The following is a 23619-nucleotide window of genomic DNA, read 5'->3' on the forward strand; positions in this document are numbered from 1 at the left end:
ATAAGGAAAAAAATAAAGAAAATGAAATTTAACAAAATTTTTATGCAAGGCTAAAACATAAAATGTGTTTAAGAATTTTCATACATTTTTTACATGTCACAGCTAAAGGTAGACACAAAGATTAAGAAGTCTAACACATACAATGAAACTGGAGACTAAGCCAGATTCTTTTTAAAGAGGACTGAAATTAAAAAGCATTTAATTTAAATCAGTATCTGTTACAGGGAGTATTCCTTCCATACTACCTACTCTCAACTCAGGATCCTCCACACTCCTTTCCCAGTTATTTAAGCAAAAACATATAATTTGCAACCCATCATTTCCTTTCATATATTGTTTTGCTTATTTTTTTAAACTCCGTTGGAGTGAGATTATTCTAACATTTACCTTGACTATCAATTGTTCCAAACAATACTTCATGGAAATTAAATTTTATTTCACTTAAGTTATCCAGTAGATTTTGCTAAATAATGCTTTGCAAGAAAAGTTATAACAAATTCCATTTTGTGCAACTAATTCTTCCTGCATCTATAAATGAAAATTTACACTTTAGAGAATGTGCTTCAACATGGACACAGCATACCTTTCCCAATTTGTCCCTAATAACTTGTATGTTTATTTAATGACTTTAATATTTGCATCTGAAAAGTACAGTGTATGGTGACCACAAAAGATGAAGCACAGAGTTGATCAGGGTTCCACTCTTACACAGTATTCTAAAAACCTGCTTCACTAGGTATTCAGTAACTATCACAGGAGTGAATTATAAAACATGCCCTTATCAATTACTCACATTTTATACAAAGTTGACCCGATTTCAAACCTGAAACTGAGGCTTTACTTTCAGAAAGGTAGAAAACAAAAGTGATTAGGTAGCCCTAAAAATATACATTATAACTACATGACTAAGACACTCATTTAAAACTTTTGCCAAAATAGCCCCTCCCCTCATAACAAAGACTCACTGCTTTATTTTACTTCATTTTGAAAAGAAATTAAAAGGATTTTTAAGCACTAATTTCCTGTTTCTTCCCCCACGATTTAAAACATTCTACCTTCAATCTGCGATTCATCCTTTCATATACGGTAAAATAAAAAAATAAAAAAAAAGAACACTGGGTTCAAAAACGATATAACCACTGCTCCAAAATCATGGAAAACAATAGAAACAATGTCTACGATCGCTGTCTAAGGAACCTCTACTCTCTGAAATTATCTCACCTCAGATGATACTTTTCATCTGTGAGACTACCCTCTTTGCTGAGCAAAAGGTTTCAATTTTGTCTCCCCGAGTGGGAAACTATCAGTCTCCCTACCATTCCACCCTCTATGAATATTTCTACATGTAGAGAGGAAAATACAAACAAACAAAACAGTGAAGTTGGTGGCAGGGTGAGGACAAAGGGCATTTTGAAACACCACTGAAGTAAACAGAGAATGAGAACAGAAAGGGGCTAAATTAAAGTTCCCTCAAGTGGATCATGGCAAGAAAATGCAGGCACCCTTGTTTACCACCACTAGGTCCTATTCTTCATTACCACCCACTGGAGCGCAAAGTTGGAACTACCACCATCAAATCCTCAACACGTCAGGCCACTGGCTGCCTCTGGAATGACGGGCTAATACCCCTCCCCCACCCCCAAAAAGGTACAGTCCAATAAGTGCGGGTCATTCTGCCCTCTGGGGCAGTGCCAGCCTGCGCAGGGGATGGTTCTGATCCGAGGACAAGAGAGGAAAGACGGATCACCTTTCTTCCCACACACCCTCAGCTGGGCAAACAAAACAAAGACAGCCCTCCTCCGGTAGCCACTACCCTAGTCAGAGAGACTTTCCCATTTCCCGGTGCAGGCTGGCCTCCCGCCCCCGCCCCCATGACAAAGAAAAGGCACTCGGTGAGCTAGGCCTTCCTGCCTCCACGGATGGGGGAGGGGGCTGCCGAGGTGAGGAGCCCCCTCCACACACCCGCGCTTACACTCTTGGCTCCGAAAACGGCGGACCGAGGGGGCCTTCCTCGGGGGAAGCCTGGTCCGGGAGGGGTGGGAGTACCTTGAAGTAGCCGCCTTCGTAGAGGGTGTTGGGGGGTCCGAAGATGGCAACCTCCCAGTTGTAGAGGTCGGACTCATCCACCAGGGTGATCCGGAAGCCCTCCACCGGTTCCTCCTGCAGGGATTTCAGCTCCAGCATCAAGGCCTTCTGAGAGCTGGTCATCTGCTGCTGGGCCATAGCGGCGGCGGCGGCGCCGGGCCGGGCCGGAGCCCCAGTCCTCACGCACCGGCCGGGCCGGAACAGGCCCCTACCCTCCGCTCGCGCTCGCCGGGCCGCACCGAGCCCCTGTCTTCACACAACCAGAGGACCGGATCAGGCCCCAGACGGCCCGTGGGCCGGCCCGGGTCCTCCTCACACACGACACGGGCTGGGCCGGGCCCTTCTCCTCACTCGGCCAGGTGGGGGAGGGGGCGAGGGAGTTAGGGGAATCCGGTCCCTGGCCTCCCCCCCCCGGAGGGGGCCTCTACTTGGCAGGGGGGGGGAGAGGTGGTGGAAGCGGTGAGAGGCGGCGGAGGGCCGGCGGTGGTGAGGGGAGGGGGCCGAGCTGGCCCGGGAGCGCCGCGCTCTCTAGCCCTCTGGTTCTCTTCGGGGGCTGCCGGGGCCGAAGGGCGCGCGGGGCCGAAGGGCGGGGGTGTGAGGCGCGTGGGGGTCTCGCGGCGGCGGCGGCGGCGCGGGGGGAGGGGCGATGGCGGAGGAGGGGGCGAAGAGCCAGAGCGCCTCGCGCCGCGGGAGCGACGGAGCGAAGAGGAGGGAGGGAGGAGGGAGGAGGGCCGCGCTCCGGGAGGGAGGGCGGCTCTCAGCGGCAGGCGGCCCGACGCGCGTGCGCGCACCCCTCCTTCCCCCACTTTCCTCTCCCTCCTCCCTGTCCTCCTCCCACCTCCCCGCCTCTTCTCCACCGCCCGGCGCGGTGGCGACGCTTTGTGACGCCGGCTCGTGTCCCCCGCCCTTAAAGGGCCTAGAGGCTGTGCGGGCCGAAGGCGGCTGTGGCCCCTTCGGTCTTTAGCCCCGAAGTGTCTGTGTGGATCGACGGTGCGTTTTACAAGGTGAACCGGCGACTGCACCTCGAGTCCTAGAACTGTCAGCGTCCCCCTTACCCCCAGGCTTATCCACAGGTCTCCTCAGCAATCCTCCAGGAATACCTGGTCTTTTGCAGGCCCCTGCCCTTGACAGTCTGCTATCTATGCACTTAGTAGGTGCTCGACAAGGATGTGCAGAGAATGTGGGTCTTATAGGTGGGAACAAGCGTCCCGACATCATTTCTGCAGGTCTGGCCTTCACGCCAATGTATCCTTGGAGAGTGGGGTGTCACCCACTTGGGGGTTGGGAGCAGTTTCCCGTCAGAGAAATGGGGAGGCAGGCCAGCTTCTACTTCCCTTTTAAACACAAAGAGGAAGTTCTGAGAAGAGAGAAATAATACAGAATGAACCTGGGTTCTTGACCCTCTCTCTACGATTTGGGACACATGCTCTAGCTAACCCTCAGGTTGCATTTGTAAAATGAAGTCTTTTCGTTGAACTTTGACCCCCGACAGGACCTTTCAACTTGAAGATCCAACTTAGAACTGAGGGTCTATTAAGATAATCATTACTGAAGTGAAATGTGGAGACAACTCTTCAATTCCTGTGATTTAGATCCTCTTAGGAAGGCATGTTCTATAACTTCCTAACGTTTCCTAGAAAAGCTGGGTTACTGTGAGAGTTCAAACACTTGGAATTTGGAGATCAGAAAGATCCTAGGTTCCAACCTTGGCTCCACCATTTACATTATCCCTTCCTTTTTCACTAGCTCTGTAAAAGAGGGTTAATCATACTTAACATAAGCAGTTGTAATAATTAAATGAGATCATCTGTATACAGCGTTTAGCACAATGACTGGCAGGGTAAAGTAGGAACTTCAAAGGAAGAAAAAAAATGTTATAGGCTAGTTATATTCTGATACCATCCCCTCCTTTTTTTAATAAGACTTCTTTAACAACAGATTTGGATTTAATAGAAAGTTTGAGATGATAGTACATAGAGTTCCCATATACTGGCCCCAATTTCCTGTATATTTACTACAGTTAATGAACCAATATTGATATATTATTAACTAAAGTGTTTACTCACATTTCCTTAGTTTTTACTTAATGCACTTTTTCTGTCCCAGATACCATCATGGACACCACGCTGTATTTAATTTTCATGTTTTGTTAAGCTCCTCTTGACTGTGACAATTTATAAGACTTCCATTGTTTTTGATGACATTGAAAGTTCTGAAGATTACTAAAATACGTTATACAATGTCCCTCAACTAGGATTCATGATGTTTTTCTCATGATTAAACTGGAGTTACAGGTTTTTGGGTAGAAGACGACAGAGGTAAAATACAATTTCATCATATCATATCAAGGGCACATAAAATCAACATGACTTATCCAGTGTTGATATTGACCGCAATCACCTGGCTAAGGTAGTGTGGCAAGGTTTTTCCACTATGAAGTTACTCTTTTTACCTCCTTTCTATACTGTTCTCTTTAGAAGTTAGCCACTATGCACAGCCCACACTGAAGGAGCCCCTTCATTTTTTTTTCCTCAGAGATGATGTCTCAGTATTTTCAAGAATCATTCCCTAGTTCCCAACTCCTCTAAGTCTTGAGACCAAACTCTACTGTAATTAAAGCTCACTTCAGAAGACAGGGAGTGTCTTAGTCAATGCAGCCCCTCCTCCCAAAGTGATGATGTAGACTTTCTGACTTCCCCTCCTCCACCATTTAATTTAGAGATGAGAAGATTACTGACCTGGAAATGGGGGAAGTGTTGATGCCTTTAATGACAAGGCTATTAGTAGACAAACAGGCAGAAAGTTCGTCTTCAAAGCATCTCACCCACATAAACTCACCATAGCCTCACCCTGACCCACAGAATGGTAGATTCCTAGCCTAACATACACCTGGCAACCAGACCAGAGTACTCCCTGGGCTATAATCAACTCACAAAATCATACTAATGTCCACAATGAGCAGGGCCCTAAGGTGGGTGGCTAATATACATATGCATGCCTCGGAGGCCCACAGTCTAGTGTGTTCCTGAGTTGTGTACTTAAGGCTCTTTCCTTCTCAGGTAAGAGGAACTTGAATTCCACAGAACATCTCATCCCTTTTTTTACCCTAGCAGGTAAGACATAGTTTATTAGTAGGCTGCAATTTTGCGTTTTTCATCCTTGGATCCTTCCTCAGCAACCAGCACACTATTTGGACACAAAGGAGGCACTAAGTAATTGTTCTCATCCACTCACAGCCAAGGGCAAGAAGACAATAACAACATTTTAATCCAACATTCCACTTCCATGTCTAATTGGATCTCCCAGACACTTAGTAGTGATGCGGGGGATTCTTGTTTGCGGAGCCAAAGAATGAGCTTCACAAACAGTCAAGGTAGGAGAGCAAGGTACAGGCTTTTATTTAGAGATACAGTGAAAGGACAGAGCTCCCGGGTCATGCCAGGAGGGGACAAGAGAGTCCATAGTGGTGCGTTGTCTAGGGGGGTTTATAGGCAGCTGAGGATTTTTCCGAGAACATGAAAAAAACTTAGGGGTGTGGACTTGTTAAGTGGTCTCTGAATATTTAGAATTAACTTAACACAAGCTACTCTGAGATACCAGCATCTGGGCCTGGGAGCATATGAAACAAGGCCACCTGCTCAGCCCCCAAGGTGGGCTGAGGCATTGTTTGCTAAAGAGTAAGTTAAGAATTTCTAAGGTCTTAACTTCTTAGGTATTAAAATGCAATCTTATCTTTAAGGTGGAATCCTTCCTGCCTTTTACTGTGTTGTTTATGCCTGGGCTTACTTGCTAAATTAGTTGCCCAGTTTGCAAAATCATTTCATCAGATCTGAAGGAGGAAAGACAGCACATAGGCCTGGGCCTTTTAGTATACTAAAGTGAACCTTACACATGATTATAAATGGTTAGCATAATAAAACATGTGCTACTCTTCTTTATCTGGAGAACATTAACTGATTTCACTGAAGAGTCTAGAGCTCAATGTTTAACATAGAGTTTTAGCAGGGGGGTTTCCTTGCATGTAGTTACATTGCTCTGACTGCAAATATCTCACCCTGCCCCCTCTGGAGCCCCTCACCCTACTCTGACTACATTCATGGTCCCTGTCTCAGTAGGTGCTTAAGATTATAAATTCCATAAGGACCAGAGGACTTGTTCACAACCATATGCAAGTTACTGCAATGTTTGACACATAGTAGTTGCTCAAAACATTATTTGACAAAAGAAAGAAGAGCAGAAAACAGCTTCCTAGACTTTTTCACATTGTTTCACAGTGACAGGTAGAGATTGACTTGACTGATTGGTGCCCTCTGGTGGCAAAGAAGACCCTCAGTATGGCACCACCTGGTACTCTCTAACTAGGGCTTCTTGAAGAATCAATTGCTTTTCTCCCAAAGAGAGAAGACACGGAAATCTTGGTAAGATAAATGAGAGGGAGGGGTATTTGATTTAGAAAGGTTAATTCTGACATCACAGAATCACTCTTCAGGGGGCCAACATTTTTTTCATTCTACATGTGTTAACACATGTAAGTCTTAAATAATGCTCTTAAGGAGCCACAATCACCCCTTAATAAAAATTGGTGACATTTTTTGTGCATTAGCATGTGACAGGCTTTTTACATGCAGTATCCCACTTAATTCTCACAAAAATTCTTGACATGATACTGGACAAAAATCCCTGACATCCAAAGTAGAATTTCTGCTTTACTGAGTACAATAAGACAGGTTAAAAAACAAGGTTACCCAGTGAATAAATGGCAGAATCTGGACTTGAACCTTGGCCATTACACTTTTATGTGACTACTCTTAACCACCATGCTGTAATGTTCCTAGTCTAACATGCCCACAGCAATCTGTGCATATCATATCACCCCCAATGCTATACTGCATCTTTCTCCCAGCCTCTGAGGTGCTTTTAAGAAAGAGCTCATCATTCATTCAACAAAATGTATATTGTGTGCCTGCCGTGTAACAGGTCCTATGCTAAATGCCAAGGATATGTTCATTAACAAGATAGAAATGATTGGTTCCTGCCCTCCTGGAGCTTACATTCTCGTGTCTAACACAGAAATAGACAAAAACAAGTAATTAGTAGACAAAAATATTATTGCAAGTTTTGATAAGTACTAATGAAGTTGATTAAAAGGGGGTTAAGACTGAAAATTTGGGGCAGATGCAACTTTAAATGGAAGCATGACAGGTGCAGAGGAAATCTCTGAAGTCACTCTTAAATGAATGGAGGGACCAGCCTGTGAAATGTGAGGGCAAGAGCATTATTCCAGGTTTCCAGCTTTCTGATCATCATGTCTTATCTCTTTATCCTTGACACTGAGCATAGGGCTTGACACTTCTTAAGTGTCATCCAATGTGGAATAAATGGTAACTAATCTATCAGCTCTCTGGTCTTCCTCAGACTTCAGTGGAGCTGCTTATTCCTCTCAGTCAATTCGAACTCAAATCATGCTTCACTACTTAGCGCAAGTCCTATCACCTTCAGGTAACCTTCCTTAACCATCAAAACATTCTTCAACCATAAAGAAGAAAGAATTCCTGTCACTTGTGTAATATGAATGAACATTGAGGGCATTATGCTAAGTGAAATAAGTCAGAGAAAAACAAACACAAATTCCGTATGATCTAATTTACATGTGGAATATAAAAAAGCCAAACTCAGAAACAGAGAATAGACTGGTGGTTGACAGGAGCTGGGGAGTAGGGAAAATGAGATGTTGGTTAAAGGGTACAAGCTTCCAGGTATAAGAGGAATAAATTCTGGGATCTAATGTACAGCATGGTGACTATAGTTAACAATATTATATACTTTAAAGTTGCTAAAATAGTAGATCTTAAATGTTCTCACTATAACAATAGTAACAACAAATGGTAATTATGTGAGGTGAAATATGTATTACATGTGTTAACTAACACTATTGTGGTAACCATTTTGCAAAATACACGTTTAACAAACATATACACTCAATGTTATATGTCAATTATATCTCAGTAAAACTGGAGATGAGGGGGTAATCAAACAAAACATTCTGAGCAAAGGGAGCAGCAAGTTCAAAGGCCCAGGACAGGTGTAAGTCCAGGGAGAAGAAATCCCAGGGCAAAATACCTCTAAAAACCAAAAACAATCAAAGGGAGAAATAAAGTTTAAAATCCATTTGCTGCTTACAAACTGCGGTCTGGGGCCTTCTCTCTGTCCTGCTCCAAAAGCAAAAAGACCCCACCCCTCACCTCTCAGGTACAGTTAAGCCCTCTGTTGCCCAGGTAATTACCCACTGATATGGAGGTGGACTTTTCTGAGGAATGATGCAAATGCACTAAATCCATACTTTTTTCCACCTCTGAAACGCCTATTGATATGCAGATGTACTAAAGCCCGGCAAGATAATCCGGAAATATTACAATTTTACCCACAACAGGAAAACAAGAGATAGAGTAGGGAAACTCCAAGTAGTTCAATATGGTGGAGGCATTACATTTGACAGAGAGAGGTTGGAAGTTGACAGTGTTTACATTCATTTACTCAGTACTTATTGAGCATTTATAATGTGCTCAGCATTGGCAATGTAGACCTGGTCCTTGTTTCATGGACTCAGTCAAGGACAAAGAGATTGACAACTCATAAACAATAAAAGTTGTGGGGAAAAGTGCTGAAAAGGAAATAAAAAGATTAGATAAGAGAAAACATATTCCAGATTGGGTGGTCAGTGAAGGCCTTAACAAAGAAGAGATTTATTCTCAGAACTAAAAGATGGAAAGGAGAAAAAGTCAAGCCAAAATATCAAGCAGAGCAAACATTTTGGCTTAAGTCTCTGAGGTGAGAAAGAACTTGGTGCAACCAAAGATTTGAGAGAAGGCTGATGTTGCTGCATCTAAGTGAGCAAGGGCAGAGTATCAAGAAAAAAGATGGGACAGTAAGTGAGGGGCCATATTGATCATAGCTTTGCAGCATTCTAAGTACAATTGGGAGCCACAGATGAGTTTTTAAAAGGACAGTGACATGATAGGATTTTAGTTTTAGAAAACTCTTTCTGGCAACCATGTGGAAATGGATTAAAGAAGGACAAAACCACTGTTGTAGTCTTTTTAAAAGCGATGGCATAAAGCAATCTAGTTATTAGAAGTTAGGATAGTGCTTACTGTTGGGAGGTTCTAACAGGGCAGGAAATGTTTTGCTTTTCTGGGAACTGATTACACATTATGTTTGGATATTCAAGCTGTACCCTTTATGTGAAATTTTCTGTATACTGTACTTCGATAAAAATTTTTAAAAGAAAAAGCTATTAAATGAAACTCATATTCTTCAAAAATATTTAGAAAAGGGAGAGCTCAGGAAATGTTCTAGATTAAGAGAAAAAAGCATGACGACTAAATAGATGCATGATCTTGCCTCAGGAAGTAAAATGCTACTATGTAAAAGTTATTTATTATTGGGTTAATTAGCAAAATTTGAATGCAGAATTTAGTATCAAGGTTAAATTTCCAGAATTTTAAGATCATATGAGTAAGAGGTAGTCCGTGTTCTTAGTAGACACCAAGGTATTTAGGGATTTGTGCATCTGAGACTCAAGTGGTTCTGTAAAATAATACCTAAGTACACAAAGACAAAATTGACAAAGCACTAAGTTATGATGGGTAAGTAAAAGGTATATGCGCGTTCGTTTTATTAGTATTGAAGCATTTCTGTAGACTCGGAAATTTAAAAATTTAATAATTAACTGGAGAAAAGCTATTTGACAAGAGACTAGGCGCAAGATGTTATGACTTGGACTACACTTGGCAGTAAAGACAGAGAAAAGTGAGTAAATTCAAGATGCATTTTGGGGGTAGAACTGACAAGACTAGTTAACTGATAATTTACGTTGGATAGGGAAAAGGAGAGGAATCACCGGTGTAAATAAACACTCTCCCAGAACGCCCAAACCATTTCGGCCTTTTAGTTGCTATCCGAGAGAGGAAGTGAGGAAGAAGCGACAGCCAGGATACCGGCAGGTTTCCGGTCTGGTGTCGCAAAAAGACCGTAAATCGGAGAACCCTGTTTGGTTCCTCCCCCATAATGGGAGGCCCTGGAGAGTGACAGAAACCAGTGGCGAGGGACTCATCAGAAACTCACCCAATGGCTCTGGAGCTGGGCGGAGTCCGACAGCACGTGGCTAGCGGCTCCGGAGCCTGGGACCTCAGCACGTCTGCGGCGGCAACTTGGTCGGGGCCGCGGGAGCACTGTCGAGGAGTTCGACAGTTCCGCCGATGTGGGAAGTTGTGCCGAGCACTTGGGCTTTTTAAATCCGGAGTTTGGGAGCGAGACCTGGACCGGGAGGGATGCAGGCGGCGCCTGCGGGAGAGCACCATCGCGGAGCTGCTGGGGAACCGGAGGTGGGTGGAAGGAGCCGTTGGGGAGGAAGGAAAGCTTAACGTGCTGGAGGCGGCAGAGCCCGACAGCTTACCGGCGAGGGGCTCGACGGCGGTGATCCCTAAGGAGCCCCATTCCTCCCGATGCTTCCCGCCTGGGGCACTGTGACACTCGGGGCGTGCTAAGGGAAATGGAACCGTTATTTGCATAGAAGCAGTAAAGCCTGTTGAGCTTCTCCTTCGGGAGCTCTGCACTTGGAAATTTAATAGAGCCTCGCGGCTTAAGGCATTTCTCTGACCAGGAAACGTTTGGCGCAATCTTCCTTCATACTGTGCTCAGTTCTGTATTCCTCATTGTAACGGAGGGCACATGGTGGCTCTGGGACCGTGGAGTGGAGCAGGCCCAGGGCTGTAGGAGAGGTGGTTTGGGATCCCGCAGACCAAGGTGTGAAGTCTGCTCACAGTATAGCCATACCAACTGTGGAAACTCGAGCTCAAGGGACTTCCATCAAGTGTCCGTTTTCTACTGGGATCATTGTGAAAATTGAATAATTTAAGGAGTATATCCTGCAGAACCGGTAAATTTAGCTCTCCAAGCACTTAATGTATACTGGTGCAATCTGCAGTCAGGGCTTGTTAGCGTGGGTGGAACTTGACAGGCTTTGGATAGAACAAAAGCGGAGGTAGCATTGCCAAGTCCCAGGACTAACCCAGCAGAAGAGGAGGATCCCTGATATATGGTTTCTGGGAATATAAAGATCTCAGGCATTGCTTAGGGCAGGGTCCAGTCATTTGCTACTCCTACTAACTCTAAGCAGAGGTCCGTGCTTGTGCTATCAGGTAGACAAGAAGCCCTCAACTCAAGTAGTTTTCAGTCTAGAGCTCCATAATGTTCTTTTAAGTAATGATTAGTCTGGGTTTTACAGTCTTGATTCCCATTCAAAAGAGAGACCAGGAGCCAGTGAAGCCTCTGCCTACACCCTATCATGGTGGCACTTCAGGCAGGGATGCTAGATGTCTATGATCTCACACTGGCTTTCCCTCTTACTGGCTACAGGTAATGCAGCCAGCTCCGAAAGGCACAGGCAAGGTGGGGAAGAAAGAATCCTCAAAGAAGCGTACAGTGGCTAGGTCTCTAGTGGAGGGCCTGCTGCAGCCAGTGAAGCTCAGCCCAGCAGAACTGTACAAGGAGCCTACCAATGAAGAGCTGAATCGCCTTCGGGAGACTGAGAGTCTGTTCCACTCCAGTTTGCTTCGTTTACAGGTACTGTTGGGTGGCTGGGGCTTGGGTTAGAGGGGTGGGACTGGGACCCTGAGGCTAAAGGACTTTCCCCTGTCTCTTCTTGCAGGTAGAAGAGCTACTAAAGGGAGTGAGGCTGCCAGAGAAGAAGAAGGAGCGGATTGATGCTTTCCTACGGGAAGTCAACCAACGGGTCATGCAGGTGCCCTCAACTCTTGAAACAGAGGTAAAGCAGGTAGTGTGAGGTACTGGAAAGCCCAGAAGAGGTCCTCAGTGTGGGCATCTGAAACAGGCCTTGCTATTCTCTGGAGGGGTTGGGGTGCTAGGGAGCTCATTTTCACTACCAGGAGACTAAGCTGGGAGTGTGGTCAATCACATACATGTTCATTCATTCAGCAAACACATGCCTTGCAGGAGTTGTGTTCTTAGATAAGGGAACAAAACAGCCTATGTTTTATGTTATGGACAACAGATAATAAGTGTGACAAGTAATCTAAATGTTGACAATGTTAGAAGATAGTAAGCACTATGGAAAAAGGAAAAAATAGGATAGGGTAAGGGGATTGTGGGAATATTAAGGATGGAAGTGGTTTGCAGTTTTAAATAGAGGTTGAGGTAGGCCTTACTGAAGTGACATTTGGGTGAAAAGTTGAAGGAACTGAATTAGCCTTACAGATATCCAAGTGAGGAAGAGCATTCCAGGAAGGGGAAACAGTCAAGGGAAAAGCTCAAAGCCATGAGTTGGTCTGGTACGTTCCTTGGAATGAATGAGGGGTAGAAGGAAATGAATTCAGAAAGGGAATGGAGGAAGAGGGTACTTCAGGCAGGCCTTATGTACCAAAACAAGGACTTTGGCTATTGCTCTGGATGAAACAGGGAACTTCTGCAGGGTTTGTTTGTTTTGTTGTCGAGCAGTGATGTGCTCTAACTTCAGTTTTAAAAAGTTCACTCAGGCTATTGTGTTGAAAGTAAAACATCAAGAGACAAAGGTGAAATCAGGGAGACTAGTTAGGAACCTATTGCGCAGTGATCCACTGAAAAATAGTGGTGGGTCAGACTAGGAAAGAGAATAGAAAAGTGGTCAGAATATCCATCATATCATAGACAAATATTCACAAATGCCTAGGGTGCCTAAATGGTTTTCTTGGCTTCACTGGAGATGGATGGTAATTATAGATTTGCTTTGTTTATGTCACCATATTCCTATTATGTTAATATGTGTGTGCAAATTAGTTAGTAGTTTAAAACCTATACATACTTAAGGTACTCTACATAATCAATCCTCCCATGTTTCCTTCCATATGCTACATCTATAGCTTTTCTTCTTTCTTCCTAATTACAACCCTTAAATAGAATTCGTGCCTCATATCGAATTTACCGAGTATCATAATTCCTCCAGGTGGTAAAGATACCTCGAGACAAGTGCTGGGCATAGAAGCCACAGGGCATAAATCTGCAAAGAAGTAAAAAGCTAACCATTTCAAACAATATGGCTTCTCTCTCACTTACCAATTTTACATTTCCCTGTATGGCCCCGGAAGATGACTGGTTAGCCAGAGACGGGTAAGATTCCTCAAGGGAGGAACAACCTAAGACAGGCACAGTCGCAGGGGGACCATCGGGTGAAAATTTGGGGATCAACAGAGGTGAGGCTCAGAACCTCACCCCCCCCGCTTTGAGAGAAATCTTCTGCATCCGTGGATGTCTTACTGCCCTTGTCTAGCCTGGATTAATACTTGGTCCATAGGCACACACCTGATCATCTGATCATCTACATTTGCCCTCTTACAGCACTAAACTGTGTTTTCTACCTTTATCTTGAATCTACCTACCACTTCAGCATTTTATTAAAAATAAAAATAATAATAATAATAATAAAGGGAGAAATGTGGGATCAACATATAAATCACGTACAAAAATCAAACGAATATTCATATTTGACCTGATTGTTTATAGGTCATAATGCGTGATCAAAACTGAAAGTTTCTGTGATGAATGCCCTTGTACTGTTCACCATGTAAGAATTTATTCACTATGTAAGAATTCACTCACCATGTAAGAACTTGTTCGTTATGCTTCAGAAGATTGGAGACTGACAAGAATTAGGCTTGAGATGGATTAATGATTGTACATTGAGCATTGACCCCCCTATACTGAATTTTATTGTTGTTAACAACCATTTGATCAATAAATATGAGAGATGCCCTCTCAAAAAAAAAAAAAAGGAAAAGAAAAGTGGTCAGGGTCTGGATACCTTTTGAAAGTAAAATGGGAGCTCTTGTCAGGGATAAGTCAAGGTGATTTAAATGATTTTGGCATGAGCAAGTAGTGTGGAGTTGCCTTAATAGGGGAGGCATGTTTATAGGAAGATCAAGAGTTTGGTGCCAAACATGTTGATGTGTTGAATTTGAGATGTCTACTAGACATCAAGGGGACATGTTAGTAAGACAATCAAATCAATATATATCGCTGTCACTGTCTCTGTTCCCACAGCTGACTGATCAGGCATGGCTCCCGACTGGGGTTCGAGTTCCTCTCCATCAAGTACCTTATACTGTGAAGGGCTGTTTCCGCTTCCTGCCCCCAGCCCAGGTCACTGTTGTGGGCAGCTACCTCCTGGGTACCTGCATCCGGCCGGACGTCAATGTGGATATGGCCCTGATCATGCCCAGGGTGAGGTTCAGAGTTTAGGGGATAGAGAGGCCTGCCACTTCACTCTCACAAATCCCTGGGTTCCTCCCTCTCTCCCACCTGCCACTTGCCAGGAGATTAAAATCAAATTCTAAGTCAAAAGAACAGACCACTGCACTTGTCCTGAGGGCAGCTTAGATATGCCCTTCCTTATGCCTGCTGCCCCTTTGGAACTTTGCCCCTTCATCTGAAAGTAGGTGTGTTGCTTGCCTTGGCTCAGGTGCTCTGGCCAGCAGAGAACCCCTGGGGTTGCCACTCTCACTTTGGCTTCATCTTGGCCCCCAAGCTCTCTAATGCTTTTGTCTCTGATCATCTCTCTCCTCCTGACCTCCCCCAGGAGATCCTACAGGACAAGGATGGGCTGAACCAGCGCTACTTCCGCAAGCGTGCTCTCTACCTAGCCCACTTGGCTCACCACCTGGCCCAAGACCCTGTCTTTGGCAGTGTTCGCTTCTCCTTCACCAATGGCTGCCACCTGAAACCATCCCTGTTGCTGCGGCCGCATGGTGGGAGACACACACTGGGCTGGGGGCACAGTATGAGGTGACAAATCTGGTGGGGAAGGCACAGGGCCCTCAAGTCCAAGGTGAGAGGCTTGTGTCTCAAGTTTGAGAGGGAGGGTATAAGGACCTCAAGTTCTGTGATGGGAAGGCATGGGCTCTCAAGTAGGAGTGAAGGGGTGGTACAGGGGCCCCTCTGGCCCAGGGAAATACAGGGTCTCAGCACTCCTTGTCTCCCACCCCAGGGAAGGATGAGCGCCTGGTCACTGTGCGTCTGCATCCATGCCCTCCACCTGACTTCTTCCGCCTATGCCGCCTGCTGCCATCCAAGAACAATGTGCGCTCTGCGTGGTACCGAGGGCAGAGTCCTCCAGGGGATGGTGAGCAGGCACTGGTATCAAGATGGAGCTAGAGGGAAGGGTATTGTGGGGACTTCTCTCATGGCTCCCCCTTTCGTCCCACAGGTAGCCCAGAGCTCCCCACCCCTCACTATAACACATGGGTCCTACAGGACACAGCCCTCGAGTCCCATGTGCAGCTGCTATCAACCATGTTAGGCTCAGCCTTGGGGCTGAAAGATGGTGTGATACTTTTGAAGATCTGGCTGCGGCAGCGGGAATTGGACAAGGTGAGCTGAAAGTGGCCCAGCTTCCTTTCCTTGCTGAGTGGTGAGCTGCGTCTGAGCTCGGGCCTCTCTCTCCATCTCTCTTTCAGGGCCTGGGAGGGTTCAGCGGGTTTCTTGTCTCCATGTTGGTTGCCTTCCTCGTGTCCACACACAAGATCCACACCACCATGAGTGGCTACCAGGTCCTGAGAAGCGTCTTGCAGTTTCTAGGTGAGGTGGCTAGACTCGGAAAGACCAAGCGTTCCAGTCTCCTGGGGATCCTCCCATCACATCGGGGATCATTTGGCTTCTTGCCTTCAGACAGATGAACAAACTGAATTCCAAACTGAATCCTGGAGGCAGGATGTCATTAGGGCTGGGTCACCAGGGAGAGGGATACCTTCTGACACTCCCACCTTCTCTGGTTCACTTCAGCCACCACAGATCTGACTGTCCATGGGATCAGTTTATGTCTCAGCTCAGATTCCTCCTTGGTGAGTGGGGCCGGGCTGAGTCTGGGCAAGGAGATCCAAAGGTAAGGCCCCAACCTTGACTGGCTCCTCTCTGCCCCACAAAGCCAGCCCTGGCCGACTTCCACCAGGCTTTCTCTGTGGTGTTCCTGGACCCCTCAGGCCGGCTCAACCTCTGTGCTGATGTCACTGCCTCCACTTACCACCAGGTACCAATGGTCCCCCATTCCTGGGTTTTCCCAGATGTCCCAGCCCAGACTCTGTCCATTTGCCAGCACCAGAACCTCAGAAAGTCCTCTCCAAAAAACTTAAATCAGGCAGGTCTTTTGATCTGAGCCCTCGGGTAAAGGAGGGGAGGGGTGCATTGGTGGTGGTCTCACAGCTGGGTTCCCTCCGTGCCCTGTGGTCCCAGGTGCAGCATGAGGCACAGTTGTCGATGGCGTTGCTGGACAGCAAAGCTGATGATGTATTCCAGCTGCTGTTGATGACTCCCAAACCTATGATTCGGACTTTTGACCATGTCCTGCAGTAAGTTTAGGGTGAGGGGATGTCAGTGAGTCCTGTTGCCCTGGGGCTACAGTGATGGAACAAAGGTCCTCAGTTGGTGCTCTGATCTTGGTTGAGGGGGCAGGTGGTGATACTTGGGGCCAGCAGTACCTGATTTCCCCTTTGGTCCTCTGTGCCTCCCCTAGTCTCCATCCACTGAGTCGCCTGCAGGCAGCATGCCACCGGCTGAACCTGTGGCCAGAGCTGCAGGACCATGGTGGGGACTATGTCTCAGCTGCTTTGGGTCCACTAACCACCCTCCTGGAGCAGGGCCTGGAGTCCCGGATACACCTGCTGGCCCACTCTCGGCCCCCAGTCTCAGAGGTGAGGTGATGTGGGTTGGGGAATTTGTGGGTCTGAGCAAGACTGGATCCAGGGTCCCAGGGGATACAAACACACCATCTCTCTGGCTAGATCTTTCAAACTAGCTCGAAAGTGGATTTCTAGATCAAGCTGGGAGATTCTGGGGTTGAGCTCAGCCTTTCTATATCCTACAGTGGGATATCAGCCAGGACCCACCGAAGCATAGAGACTCTGGGCCCCTGACCCTGGGATTGCTCCTCCGACCTGAGGGCCTTACCAGTGTCCTCGAGCTGGGTCCAGAGGCCGACCAGCCCAAGGTGAGGAGACCTGGGGTCTGGGAGTGATTTGGCCCTGTCTTGGGAAGTCCAGCCGGTGCGCTGGAAGGAGTTGGATGGATAGTCCTCGTGCCACCTGTATTGAGGCCTGTCAAGGAAATTCTCACAGAGTCCGCCTTTGTTGATCTCGCCCACCACCCCTTCTCCTTAGGCATCTGACTTCCGGCAGTTCTGGGGATCTCGCTCGGAGCTTCGGCGTTTCCAGGATGGAGCTATTCGGGAAGCTGTGGTCTGGGAGGCAGCCTCTATGGCCCAAAAGCGCCTTATTCCCCACCAGGTCGTCACCCACCTCTTGGCACTGTGAGTGTCTGCATCTGGATGCCAGAGATAACTGTGGCCTGGGGAACCTTTTGGGAGGGTCTGGCCCAAGCTTTTGGGGTGAGCAGTTCACATCCAGCAGCTCACTGCATAGCTCCCAATTGACCACCAGTATGTCTGTGCCCCTTTTCCAGCCATGCTGACATCCCAGGTACCTGTGTCCGTTATATGGGGGGCCTCCTGGATGCACTGATCCAAGGCCTTAAAGAGGTAAGGGCTCTGGGTCAGGACTAGGGTTAAACTAGGAAATGTGAAGTAGTCTGTGTGGCCTGGTTGGGTTGTGGGTGCAGAGCCCTTACCGCCTCAGCCAGGCTGCATTTCCTGGAATGTCCAGCAGAGGGGGCACTGGCTCCGCAGCAGCCTGAACCCTGGTGGAATCCCAGATGGTGGTGGAGGGGGCTCTGCAGGGGCTGGCCTGCTGACTCTCTTCTTCCTGTCAGACCTCCAGCACCGGGGAAGAGGCCCTAGCAGCGGCGGTGCGTTGCTATGATGACCTCAGCCGTCTGCTGTGGGGGCTGGAAGGTCTCCCGTTGACTGTGTCTGCTGTACAAGGAGCACACCCAGTGCTGCGCTACACTGAGGTGAGGTGCAAGATGGGAGGAAGCCCTTTCTGTTTAGTGACCTCTAACTTCTGCTCCACTTACCCAATATCGCCCTTTCCCACTCCTGACAGCATTCCCCCCAGTCCTGGCCCCATTCTCAGCCCCACTTCTTCTATAGGTGTTCCCACCAACCCCAGTCCGGCCAGCCTACTCGTTCTACGAGCACCTCCGAGAGCGGGCCTCACTGTTGCCCCGGACCGACAAACCCTGTCCAGCCTATGTGGAGCCCATGACTGGTGAGCGGGCATTTGAGAAGGGATGAGAGGGATTGTTGCCACTCCAGGCTGCAGTCTGAGACCTTTCTTCTTTCCAGTGATATGTCACCTGGAGGGCAGTGGTCAGTGGCCACAGGATGCGGAGGCCATACGGCGAGTCCGAGCTGCCTTCCAGCTACGCCTCGCAGAGCTGCTGACACAGCAGCACGGACTGCGGTGCCATGCCTCAGCCATGCACACTGATGTCCTCAAGGTTAGTCTGGTGTAGGGCAAGGATACCCTCAGACAGGAAGGGGACAAGGGCGTCAGGGTGCCCCAGGACAACATGTATCGCCTGTTCCATACCCTCTTGCAACAGGATGGGTTTGTGTTCCGGATTCGTGTGGCCTATCAGCGGGAGCCCCAGATCCTGAGGGAAATGCGGAGCCCTGAGGGAATGATCTCACTGAGGGACACGCCCACCTCCCTCTGTCTAGAGAAGGACACCAGGCAGTTGCCCCTGCTCACCAGTGCCTTGCATGGGTATGCCCACTTGAATAGACTCTTCTGTCTGTAGACCCTTTCCTGCTCCCATTCTGCTCTCCTGCTGCCTGTCTCTCTGGAAGGTCAGGTGGTATATTAGGGATATGAGTTCTAGAGTCAGGTAAGTTCTAGAATCCTGGTTCTGCCACTTCATTGGTTATGTGTCCCTTTGGGCAGAATTCCCTCCCATACTTAATTTTTCTCATCTATAAAGTGGGAATAATATTAGCACCAATCTACTGGGGCATTAGTTAGGAGAATGTGAGATTATTCACATAAGGCCTTAACACAGAGGCCAACAGTGGGTAAAGCCTGAATAAATAGTGGCAGTGGGGCTAAAACACTGTTCTTGGGCTGAGTGCCTGGGTCTCTTTGCCACTCTCCTCTCCCCGACAGACTCCAACAGCAGCACTCAGCCTTCTCTGGTGTGGCTCGGTTGGCCAAGCGGTGGGTACGTGCCCAGCTTCTGGGTGACGGGTTCACTGATGAGAGCCTGGACTTGGTGGCTGCTGCCCTTTTCCTGCACCCTGAGCCCTTCACTCCTCCCAGGTGACTGCCTGCACCTTTCCCCTTGCCAGAAAGTTCCTCCTGGGGCCAGCGTTCATCCCTCATGCTGTACCTTCAGTCCAAATGGGAGAGGGTGGCCAAAATGAGTGAGCAAAGGGGTTCTAAGAACACCCTTAATCCACATTAAGGGGTCTAGACTCCCTAACCTGGGGAAAGCCTGGGGATGTGTGGCTGGGCCCCAGACTCTTTGCTCACTCCTTCCTCTCAGCTCCCCTCAGGTGGGCTTCCTTCGCTTCCTCTTCCTGGTGTCAACCTTTGATTGGAAGAACAACCCCCTGATTGTCAACCTCAATAATGAATTCACTGGTAAGTGGTAGGACTGGGGTCAGACTACGAGAAGAGCTACCTTTGTGAACTGCAGAATAGGACAAGTGAAGGTTTTCCCTGTTATTCTGTTAGTTTTTCCTGGGTCTTCCCCATCCCAAATATCTATGCCTGATCCTAACTGCCTTGGAGTGGGGATTTATTGGGAGAAAGAGGGCCATTCCAAGCCTTGAAGAAGCCTAAGGATTTAGAGATATGGTTCGCCTACAGGATGATCAGAAACAGAATGGACTGGGGGTGGAAGACAGGCTACCTGGGGGCTGTGAAGGGAGAGAAGAGTGGAAGGGGGATCCTAAACACCAGGTGAGAAGATGTGTTGGGAAACAGGGAAGGGTCCAGAAAATGCCCAGCCCTTTTCGGGGGTGGAAGTGATGATTTCTGGCTGTAATATAAGGAGCTACTTGTCCCAGCACAGAAGAGGGTATCAGTTTTCTAACTCCCCAGGTGTGTGGGAACATAGGGTGGGAGGGAGTCAGTGGCAGGCCTCAGCTTGTGCAGGCTGGGTAATGCCTAGGGTGCTACGGAGTGGAAAAATTCTGCCTGTAGGCTAAGGCTGGGAGCTTAATGCCCTGCCTGATTGAGGCCAATGTGTTGTCCCTTTTATCACCTTTGCCACCAGGTTCAGGGACTGGGGTTTAAAAAATCCCTGTGTTGGGCAGCTGCTAGGTGCATAGGAAGAAGACCTGAGTCAGTGGAAGGTGGCTGGGAGAGAGGGGCTGGCTGACCAAAGAACCCCTCCTGTCCACAGCGGAGGAGCAGGTGGAGATACGCAGTGGCTTCCTGGCAACTCGGACACAACTCCCCATCATGGTCATTATTACCCCCAACGATCGCAAAAACTCCATATGGACACAGGATGGACCCTCGCCCCAGGTTCAGTCACATCTGTGCCCCCAAATTTGTGGTTTTTCTCTTCCAAGAGATAAACAGGCCCAGCCTGAGCTAAGAGAGACCTGGGTCAGATCTAACCTAACGGATGTATGCACCCTCCAGATCCTACAGCAGCTTGTGGTCCTGGCAGCCAAGGCCTTGCCTGTCCTAGAGAAGCAGCTAATGGATCCCCGGGGGCCAGGGGACATCAGGGTAAGCCCTTGACCGAGTGACTCCAGGTGCTCTAGGGCATCTACCTTTGAACCCTAGAAGTCTGGAGCTCCAGGAGCCTCCATGCAATGTCCAGTCTCCTTGATTGGTGACACCTAGTCCAGAGAAGGCATTGAAGCCATCCACAGTGCCTGGCAGTGGTGGAGCCTGAAGGAGAATTAGGGCCATCCAGGCTCCATCGGGCCTCATGCTAGTGGCCTGTGCTGTTCTGCTGAACCCAAGCTACCACCAACTGAGTTGTGACATTCCTACCTTCAAATAAGCTTTTGGGCCCATACTGGGGGGTCAGATTAAGGGAGGGAACCAAGTAGGCATGTGGAAGGGTTTGTGGTCCAGCCCCCAACTCCAAGTGGGCACTGCTCACCCCTCAGATGGTGTTCCGGCCACCCTTGGACATGTATGATGTGCTGATCCGCCTGTCTCCCCGCCACATCCCCCGGCACCGCCAGGCTGTGGACTCACCAGCGGCCTCCTTCTGCCGTGGCCTGCTCAGTGAGCCAGGGCCCTCATCCCTGATGCCTGTTCTGGGCTATGATCCCCCTCAGCTCTATCTGGCGCAGCTCAGGGTAGGTCCCAAAGGACTGACTGACTCTGGGGAGGGGACTTCTGGGTGGAGTTTAGGCCATGGAGTTAGCTCTCAGATGTCCACCTGTAATCTCATCTCTGTCCTGCCCTTTCCTAGGAGGCCTTCAGGGACCTTGCCCTTTTCTTTTATGACCAGCATGGTGGAGAAGTGATTGGTGTCCTCTGGAAGCCCACCAGCTTCCAACCTCAGCCCTTCAAGGTGTGCCAGCGGGTGACAGCCACATGTTCCTGAGTGTGTACATGTGGCTCCATGTGGGCATGCATGTCTGTGTGTGGCATGCTGCATGAGTGACCCTGTCTCAGGTGTGAGGCATGTGGGCTTGTATGTCTCTTCCTCCAATCACCCCCATCTTGGTGTCTGTGAATGTGCCTTTGCAACACTTCAATCCATATTTCTCTGATTCCCCAGGCCTCCACTACAAAGGGGCACGTGATGGTGTCTCAAGGTGGGGAGCTGGTGATGGTGCCTAATGTAGAAGCAATCCTGGAGGACTTTGTCATCCTGGGCGAAGGCCTGGTACAGGCTGTGGAGACCCTAAGTGAGAGGTGGACTGTGTGATCTCCAGCCCCAGGAGCAAGTTGTAGATGGACAGTAGGACTTGAGACCTCTGGAGCAGAATATCAGTGGCACTACCTCCAGACTTGTTGCATATGGACCCTCCTTGGAGGGCCTGCTGGCCTGAACACACTGAGTCATCCCCTGCAAAAGCCCTGCCCTGATTTTCTGTCTGATGCCTCAGCACTGGAGCAAGGGGCCATGATGTCCTATGGAGTCCCAGGGCCTGACTATCTGAACTCCCAGAAGAGCAGTAGGAGCTAGCTCAGAGAGGGAACTGAATGAACCCAGGAGATCCATCCATCTGTCGTCCTTCACCTGGGCTTTTTTTTTCCCCCTTCCTAGGCTGTTTCCGGAAATCTGGAGAGGAGGGCATGTGCTCAGGGCTGAGGCTGTCTCCCCTTTGCATTGCCAGGATGTTGTGCCTAGACCTCAGTGTGCTTTTAAATGGTGCCCAGAGAAGGTGTGGCACTTCCTGAGGGTCACAGAGTGCCAGCACTGAGCAGTGGAGAGGGGGCAATGTATGGATAAGTAGATCACATTGAAGGGGCACAGGGGCTTTGGTGTTGAGAGCATAAAGAACAGGAAGGGACTGGGTCAGTAGAGGGGTAAGGGAGACTGATGGTCCCCAAGTCCCGGGGGAGATATAGAAAGCATGGAGGGGCTCCCCTGGCCTCTGTCTGAGTCCCTCCAGCTCTGTGCACCAGCCTATTCATGTCCAAACCTCCCCCACTCCACTCCCACAGCAGGTGTGCAGTGAAGAGGGACACCGAAGTCCTACTCTCCAGGGGCTCCCAGTGGCCTGGGGAATGGGGGATGCTACTTCCTTTCAGCCTGGTCCACACCCCACTTCAGGCAGCCCCTCCGTTCTTTATCTCCCCTAATCCTGTTGTCTCAGACTCAACTCTAGTAGTGCCTCATCAAACCTTTTGCTCGCCCTCAGCCTGAGGTGCTTTCCTTCCTCTGAAACATTAGAGCACTTGCTCTCCATTCAGTTACTTCGTAGTCATGTATAGCAGTATAAATGCTCCTGTTGTCTTAAACTCTGATTTAAAATTAAATTAATTTTCTCATATTCTTGACTTGTCTACCTTTTAACCTTGTCTTCTGTATGTAAACTCTTTGGGGCCAGAGCACATGTTTGAACACAGACTTTCTTGGGACCTTCGTGTTACCTAGTACAGTGCTCTGCTCAGGTAGGATACAGGTGTGTGCAGAAAGGCCACCTTGCCCAGGCAGGTGGGGAGCGTGGAAGGCCAGCAGAAGACTTCAAGGAGGGAATCATAAGTTGTGATCTCTTCCTAAAATGGATGGGGTGGCGATGGTGAGAGATAGCCTGAGAGGTAATGAAAGGTTGACATTTACTAAGTGCCTAGTAAATGCTGGGCACTGTTTATTTTACATTATCTTATGTTTGGGAATTTGATCATACAATCATACCAGCCCTAAGAAGTACATACTTTTTGACCATCCTCATGTTCTGATCGAGGGAACAGTTTCAGCAGTAGGCAGGGGCCATTTGTGGAGGGATTTTGATGCTATTAAGCATCCTCGAGATGATAAGCCACATGTGGGAACTCTGGTTTCCAATTTTGTCCCAGTTCTGTTAGTCTCTGTGAACCTATGCTTTACCTGTCACTGTCGGGAAAGGCCAGGATATCATATCTATTTTTATTTTAATTGAAATCATTTCAC

At 48.2% G+C, this 23619-nt stretch overlaps 2 protein-coding genes across 10 annotated transcripts in view; one reads left to right on the top strand and one right to left on the bottom strand.

Annotated features, from left to right (window-relative positions):
- UBE2R2 (ubiquitin conjugating enzyme E2 R2) overlaps nucleotides 1–2921 on the bottom strand; it is a 94089-nt gene extending 91168 nt beyond the window's left edge. The window contains exon 1 of one of the 4 annotated variants that reach the window (XM_037009837.2): nucleotides 2047–2921. In XM_037009837.2, coding sequence (XP_036865732.1) covers nucleotides 2047–2123 — 77 coding nt within the window. In that variant the 5' untranslated portion in view covers nucleotides 2124–2921. The remainder of the gene's footprint in view (nucleotides 1–2046) is intronic. The other 3 variants (XM_037009835.2, XM_037009839.2, XM_037009838.2) reach the window with 3 other exon arrangements.
- NOL6 (nucleolar protein 6) lies at nucleotides 177–22999 on the top strand. Of its 6 annotated transcripts, none has more exons than XM_073228151.1 (26): nucleotides 177–1892; nucleotides 11503–11709; nucleotides 11795–11911; nucleotides 14179–14358; nucleotides 14714–14882; nucleotides 15122–15256; nucleotides 15341–15504; nucleotides 15591–15711; nucleotides 15916–15974; nucleotides 16058–16159; nucleotides 16363–16478; nucleotides 16643–16820; nucleotides 16994–17116; nucleotides 17286–17434; nucleotides 17587–17662; nucleotides 17893–18033; nucleotides 18173–18290; nucleotides 18368–18522; nucleotides 18628–18791; nucleotides 19188–19340; nucleotides 19567–19664; nucleotides 20431–20555; nucleotides 20676–20765; nucleotides 21155–21349; nucleotides 21466–21567; nucleotides 21778–22999. In XM_073228151.1, exons 1-26 carry the CDS (start codon nucleotides 1872–1874, stop codon nucleotides 21925–21927), a joined length of 3408 nt encoding a protein of 1135 aa, XP_073084252.1. In that variant the 5' UTR covers nucleotides 177–1871; the 3' UTR covers nucleotides 21928–22999. The 6 variants fall into 6 exon arrangements, with proteins under 6 accessions (XP_073084252.1, XP_073084249.1, XP_073084269.1 ...); XM_073228148.1 differs by lacking the exon at nucleotides 177–1892 and adding an exon at nucleotides 1905–1940; XM_017654424.3 differs by lacking the exon at nucleotides 177–1892 and adding an exon at nucleotides 10144–10469.
- The last annotated feature ends 620 nt before the right edge of the window (nucleotides 23000–23619 follow it).

This window comes from Manis javanica, chromosome 2, assembly GCF_040802235.1.
Source record: "Manis javanica isolate MJ-LG chromosome 2, MJ_LKY, whole genome shotgun sequence".
Lineage (NCBI taxonomy): Eukaryota > Metazoa > Chordata > Mammalia > Pholidota > Manidae > Manis > Manis javanica.

What these genes read in the sequence shown, in the direction of transcription:
- NOL6 (XM_017654424.3), top strand. Translation starts at nt 10,416, where the DNA reads ATGCAGGCGGCGCCTGCGGGAGAGCACCATCGCGGAGCTGCTGGGGAA. An exon ending in CCTCAATAATGAATTCACTG is followed by an intron (nt 19,665 to 20,430) that starts GTAAGTGGTAGG and finishes TCCTGTCCACAG; the next exon opens with CGGAGGAGCAGGTGGAGATA. An exon ending in AGGATGGACCCTCGCCCCAG is followed by an intron (nt 20,556 to 20,675) that starts GTTCAGTCACAT and finishes TGCACCCTCCAG; the next exon opens with ATCCTACAGCAGCTTGTGGT.